The sequence below is a fragment of the Cydia splendana genome, chromosome 23 (genome assembly GCF_910591565.1).
Source record: "Cydia splendana chromosome 23, ilCydSple1.2, whole genome shotgun sequence".
Taxonomy (NCBI): Eukaryota; Metazoa; Arthropoda; class Insecta; order Lepidoptera; family Tortricidae; genus Cydia; species Cydia splendana.
Window position 1 is genome coordinate 6,695,270 of NC_085982.1, and position 7,424 is coordinate 6,702,693.

Here is a 7,424-nt window from a genome sequence, read left to right on the forward strand (position 1 = left end):
CCGGCATTATCCACCTCACCGCTGAACAAACATACGGCCGTGTGAATCAATATTTGATCATTTTACGCACAACCGCGGTTTGTTTGAGATCAATTTGCTCTTATTAACATTAATAGTTTGAGCATTCAAGGCTGTTTTTTTTTGTTTTTATACTTGCTATTTTAATATATGTAGATGCAAAATGTGGCTTTACGTCACAGAAGGGTTCTTATGCTTCAAGTGCAATAAGGTCCTTTCCATCTGAAATTCCAACAGAGATTTGAATGTCATTATTTCATCGATAACGAAGTCATTAACATTATTATGCAATATAAATAACATTTTCACGGGTAAGTACCTAAAATTTTTTTGTAATAAAAAAGTGTATTTTTATGCTAGCCGCAATTTGCGGTTTTTGAAGAACGCATTATGAACGGTTTATGATTAGGACTCGGGAAGATAGAATTAAACCAAGTTAGTTTGGTGAAAAAATAAAATTATATTTACCTATTCACAAAAACAGCTAGCTCGTGCCAACAATACAATAAATCAAAAAGAATAATATTTTTGTATTTTCACATATGCGCTTAAACATAAATTCATACTAAGCCATTTTACAAAGCAAAATGAGACCTAAGATTATAACAATAAGGTTTGAATTGAGTCAATAGCCATTGGAGCGGGCGTTGCCATGGTTACCGTGGCCGCCATTGCCGAAACTGTCATGGCCGCTGCGCGCATTATTGGCATTCGAGTCGTAGCCGCCGGAGCGAGCGGACGCGTCGGTGTCTTCGTAAGAAATGTGGGGTTTGAAGCCATGCTCATCAGCTTCATAGCTTACGGTCTGAAATAAAGGATTAGGTTCGTGATTAAAGGCTATATAACATATCTATTAAAGAAGATACAACTGTTATTGCTGAAAGGGGGAAATTTCTACTTTAAGGCTTCTACAGGCTTTGCAACAAATGGCGATTTTAGTTAATTGCTGGCTAAGTAACAGAGGGCTTACCGCGAACCACGTTCGACGTGTTGCCTCTCTGTCGCACTTTTAAGTTCATACGTAAGTGTGACAGGGAGGCAACAAGTCAAACGTGGTTCGCGGTAGCCCCTCAGCAACGAATTCAATTGATCGATAAAATGCCGTATTGTATTGCAAAGCACAGGCGACTATCGATGAAGTATGGAGAGGCCATTATAATAAAATTAAAGACTCAGACGTATCGGGTTATGTACCTACCAATTTATTAATCCAGTCTATTGTGAGCCCACAAGACCGACACCCATCAAACTTAACAATTACGATGAGAGATGATGTGTAATGGTGAGATGCAGCTCGAATGATGAATTAAACAACAGATGGCCAAATGGTTATAAATAAACCTTTCACCTAATTTGGAAGCCACTTATCTTGGCTTTCTGGATTCACATGAAATCGTTAGCAGAGAAGTTTATGATTATGAAGTATGCAAAAAAAATATGGTTGTCTGTAAAGTCGGTTTACGGACGATAATTTTGCGTGATAACGTCATAAGAAAACATTGATGAAAATTGCATACTATGCAAGGCCGTAACGTTACCATGGAGATCTGTCCACAACGTTACCATGGAGATCTGTCCACAACGTTACCACGGAGATCTGTCCACAACGTGACACTTTTTCATGCACGCTACCGGTGTTCATCGATTTATAAGACGTTATCACGACACAAGATAGTCAAGGAAATTCAATGTAGTAGTCGTTAATGTAAGTTGCGTTAACCCTTTACCTGCTTCCTGCCATCAGGCAGTACAACATGGTACTCCCCCTCCGCCCTCTCGTCTTGCCTCTCCTCGTGGTGCCCAAAATCTGTTCCCTCCTCGAAATCGTTCACCATATACCCGAAGTTGTAGTTGGCCGGCTCCTGCACAGAATTAAGCATAAGTACTCATGACCACAGACTAGCAATTTACGAGGAATTTCTCCAAGTTATCAAATTCAAAATATATTGTCAAAGTCCCGTATATGTTTTATGGTGCTGGGACTTCACGGTTATTTCACTAGTCTTTGGTTTTACTATATTTTATCAGTAGCTTAGTACTTATACTTATTCTGTTAGACCCCACATAGACTGAAGTTGTTTTGTGCACTATATATCAGTCTATCACCTACCTACCTTATTTTTTAATTGACCATTTCGTCAATGCGGGGCCTCAGTTAGTTTAAGCATGATTCTTTGTGAAATGACATGAAAATGTTTCGTTTTAAAATGACGACGATATTCAACCAGATAGGTAAGAATAAAGAAAAATATCGTGAAGTTGAAAGTGGTTTGGTTTTAAAATGAAATGATTATTTTAACGTCTCCATATGCTACCATGATAGAAGGATCATTACAAAGAGCGTGTATGTATGTCTGATTTTATGACACATTATTAAAAATGAGTACTTCTTTATGAATGGATGAGGACTGAATCAAAAGTAAGATTTTACATCCAAACTTTGGTAAGAAAGACGTAAACCTAATAGGGAATATTACGCAAAACTCTGCGTAGGGGGCGTCACTACCACTATCACTCACAATTTGGGGGTCTACCGCGAAACAAGAGAATCGAAATTTCGTTATCTAATCTCTCTATCACTCTTGCATGCGAGCGATAAACAGGCAGATAACTAAATTTCGATTTTCGCGTTTCCCGGTAGGCCCTTGTTAACAAACCGCCTTGACGCATCAATGTCATATTTTATTGTCTGTGAAAACTTGACAAAAAGACAGTTTATGGCACGACATGTATATAAGTTACTCTATGGTTTACTAGCTAGCTTAGTGCTGCACTCTGGCGGCAGAACATTGCAGTAATACCCCCTAAATACAGTGTGACCTCTGATTTTCATGCAGTCTTACCTCGCTCTCCTCGTGTGCGTTCCTTCCAAAAGCGGCAGCGTTGTGGTCATATCCCTGTTGCTCCTGGCCGAACCTGGCCTGAGCCTGTCCGTGGCCGTGGGAGCCGTGACCAAGTCCACTCCTGAGAGAAAAAATAATGAAAATGTATCTTCTGGGACTTAAGGATGACTCACGCTAGACCGGGCCGTACCCGGGCCGAGGCGTCCGGCAGTATGTCATTTTCTATGACGGCTGATCGGTGATCACGTGGTGCTTTCCATAGAAAGCGAAACTCTGAAAGCTCCGGCCCGGTCTAGCGTGAGTCAACCTTTATTTCCGTTTTTTTGAAGTATAAAAAAAAAACAGGACTAATTTGTAAGACAAGCGGGAGGGGGCCCTGTGGAACGTCACATTTTTCCAGCAATATCAATAACCTTTGGTTTACAATTTTCGTAATCCTATTTTTTGTTTTATTACCTAGAAAATCCATTGCCCTGCGCCGCATGGCCATGGCTGCCGTGGCCGGCCTGTCCATGGTCCAGGCCACTCCTGGCTGCGATGACGCCGGAGCCCTGGGGACCACCACTAGGGTAGCCACCACTGCGGCCTGCGGCGGAGGGAGGGAGGTAGCTGAAATAATACAAAAAATTGTAGGTCATGTTTTTATAGCCTAGATACATAAACTCTTGATATCAAAATAATGCCTTTTAAGCATTTTATTATTATTCTGAAGCAATTCCTGCTGCTGAGCTTTAAACGAGCAATTCTTGTTTATTTATTTATTTATTATGATTTCGGGGAACTCGGAAACGGCTCTAACGATTTCGATGAAATCTGCTATTATAGCAGATTTCATATTATATGAGGGTTTTCGGGAGCGATAAATCGATCTAGCTACGTCTTAATAATCTCTGGGAAAACTCGCATTTTTGAGTTTTTATATGTTTTGTGAATGTCTCCCAGATATTCTTTATATACATTCAGCAGCAGAAATTATTTAATTGTAGCATTAGGCTGCGGTTCCACCAGAAATATGCGAGGATACGTATCGAGGGATGTGTTTGTTAAGAACCAATAAACTTACTTCGATTGACTATCTTCGCTCAGCCACAATATTATACATATTGGTTCTTAACAAACAGTACAAACACACTCCTCGCTGCGTGTCCTCGCACATATCTGGTCGAAATGTAGCCTCATAGGATCGGTTGCCGTTAAAGCGTTCGCTAAATTTTATTGTATGGGAAGTTTCATACTTCACTGCTGATTAGGGTTGCCAGATGGTCGGGATTTGGCGGGATTCTCCCGATTTTTAGCAGGTTTTCCCGATTCCCGACAATGTGTAAACTGTCCCGAAAAACAGCTTCACGTTATAAAACAATAATTTCAAGTTCCGAACTGTCGTCGAGCGAGCGAGCTGACGTAGTGCCAATAATGTAAAATATCGTTGTTTTTAATACAATTACTTCAATTTGAATGTATTTTTTTAGAGATGCCCCGAATAGTGAATTTGGCCGAATACCGAATACCGAATATTCGGCCCCTCTCTCGGCCGCATACCGAATATTCGGCATGACATGCGAACATTTTGAGTCATAATTATTATGCAAACTGTTCGCCATCAAAGTACTACGTTTGCTAAGATATATTTTTATGTTGAACAGTATTAATTAATGTATATTATAGTCAATCACATCAGACCCATGATAAAAATAAAATATTTTGTAATCAATAAATGCTCAAAAACGTACCTTCGAATTTGACTACTTTCCAAGAATATATTTTAAATATTAAATATACCTAGTTTTTTGTTATTTTTTTTGGAATTTTTCTTTTTAGGTAGATGCAACAGATATTCGGTATTCGGCCGAATAGTAGGCAACATTCGGCCGAATACCGAATATTGGGCAAAGTGTCCGAATAGGCCGAATACCGAATAGTTGCCGAATCATGGCATCGTGGCAATCGTGGCATCTCTAATTTTTTTTTCCCGACTAAGTCCCAAAATCCCGAAAAATTGATATTGTTTCCCGATAATAGCGCCTTTCGATCTGGCAACCCTACTGCTGATTGACGTTAATCAATCTGTTAAATGTGGCTGGTGCAACTTGGCCTAGAGAAAGGGGCATTTTACATTTGATAAGCTTTCCTTACAATTGGGTCAACATGTGGACATTTATTATATTGTATAGCCATTACCTATTAGACGGAGGAGGTTCAGCCAAGGTGATCGCTACCAGAACGGTTGTTGCAATAATAGTCTGAAATAAAAAAATGTCACAACTGTATTTTTTTTATTTAATGAATAATTTTCTGTGAAAATAATTGAAAATAATATAATTAGATAACTCTTACAAACAAAAGAATAGCTCCAAATATGCATAGATTTCGGGCCGTCTTCATCGTAAGTTGATTCATAACGAAAAAATATTTTTTTTAAAGGTTTGCTTCTCTCCTAAGCATATGAATTGTTTTATTTTATTTCAGGTTAATTATTATTTTCCTTATTCATTTAGGTTTCAAATCAGACAGTTTTTATGATGCCTTTTGAAATTATTTCATTTTTGTCTTTAGCTTTTATATTTACATATTTATATTATTTAAGTATTATATTTATTATACCTACTTATTTAAAATATGATTTTATCACACTACCTTCATGTTTGCTGAAGTGTTACAGAACACAGATGCCACAACGAATGTACTAATGTGACCATCTCCCAAGCTTTTATACAAAGCTCTTCCCATACTAACAAACAAAGTGACATCTGCCACGCTAAATCAGCTCTTAATACATTGTATGAAGGTTCTCGATAACGTATGTACAGTCGCCTTCAGATATGAGCAGCCGAGGTGCTCAAAATATCTGAACACGCACTCTAGCGCCTTGAAAATAGAGGCGTGCTCAGATATTTGTGAGCACTTCGGCCGCTCCGATATATTTGTTGTCGACAACGTCTTCACACTCCCACAGTGTGAAGACTGACATGTTACATTTGTCATGCTAAAACAACTCTTATTACAATGTCTGAAGGTTCTAGATAGATGTAGGTGTGTAGAGGTAGGGGTTGAAAAATTACAGGTGATTAGATAAGAAAAGAACTCTCAAGGTATAGCGGATTAGAGGCGCAGAGAAATGAATGGAGTCGTGACTAAAATACGTACGTTGACAAAGATTTTTTTACTCTGCATTTTGTTAATAATTTTGACAAACGTTTGCCTTTGTGTGTCCAATCCAAAGGAGAATATTTTAAAGATAATGGGTACGTTTTGTTTCAGTTAAGTTTTTTAAATGACTGTAGTTTTAATTTTTAACATTTTTAACGACATTTTGTAAACGACGTGTACCTAAGTAAGTTTCCTGTGGCCATGGGAAATCTTGTGATAATAAGACTACACAACCCTAATTGTATTTGGGTTTGTTACAATTGTCTCGATGAGTATTAGTTGCCTGTTGTAAGAAAAGTACAGTCAGCGATAAAAGCTTCTATCAAAAATGCAATGTTTGTCAAAAACTTCACCAATGTTTTTTTTTGTCGGCTCCACCGCCGCCGCTGTGCCACACAAGGATGCTCCGTCTTCCTAAGCCTCGTTTTGTAACGCGACCTTACCCTGGTTGTCGTTGTCGGTTCCGTTCTCACGTGACAATGACACGTCACGACAACGTCACTTGTCATGATTCCCTAGACCTTCAAGTGAGTTGAAGGGCGACCTTAAGGTCCGTAGTAAAGCCCAGTTAAAGGCGGAAACATGAAAAAAGTTGAAGCAGTAAAAAAAGCTAACTATTTTTTTTAAACAGTAACTGTAACTGGTTACTGTGTAGAACAATAGTAGATTGTTAACCAAGGGTTGAAAGGCACCCATTTCTGTCGAGGTAGTTTGGCGCTCGAACGCAGTGATAGCGCCAATAGTCCGAGACGGAAATGGTGCCTTTCACCCGAGTTAAAGACTCTACTTTTCATATCGAATGCGAGGAAACCAAACAAGACAAGACAATTTTGCAAAATCAACTACTTACCTAATAGACTTACGGTCATGATTTTTTTCCTTAGGACTTACTTGCAATCGGAGACTTTACATGTGTGAAGATAAATAAACCCTAGCGAAAAACGTTTAGATTGCAATATTTACGAAAAAAGACATAATTTTAATCAACTGCAGTATTTTAAAATGATTTGTTCATTATTAATATGTACTATGAAAATCAGCGGGATTGCCTCTTACTTTTTAATTTTTTACTTTTTCGTTCTAAAAGCCGTAACAGACTACCGCACTAATATAAAAATAAAAATATTTTAGGAATTTTTAAATATTTTTTAAATAACAATTGATGAGTGAAATAAGCAATTTTTGTCTTGTATTTTAATTTAATTTTCACGAATATACTTAGTGCTAAATAACTTCAAAAACCCATTAAATAACGTACAAACGTTTAACTGTGGCTGTATAAGATTCTGCCTTTGCTCATTTACGCAAGTATAAGGTTTAAAAAAATATTTTTGGTTCCCGCCTTATGTAATCGAGTAAATGCAATTCAACATAAAAAATCAAGAATCATTTATTTTAATAATTTACTTACATCAT

General features: G+C 37.9%; 1 protein-coding gene across 1 annotated transcript; it reads right to left on the reverse strand.

The window, feature by feature from the left end:
• Positions 1-458: 458 nt before the first annotated feature.
• Positions 459-7,424, reverse strand: LOC134801746 (pro-resilin-like). Its single transcript, XM_063774342.1, has 5 exons — positions 7,420-7,424; positions 3,318-3,470; positions 2,862-2,982; positions 1,746-1,880; positions 459-823 (listed from the first exon to the last, which is right to left on the reverse strand). Exons 1-5 carry the CDS (start codon positions 7,422-7,424, stop codon positions 644-646), a joined length of 594 nt encoding a protein of 197 aa, XP_063630412.1. The 3' UTR covers positions 459-643.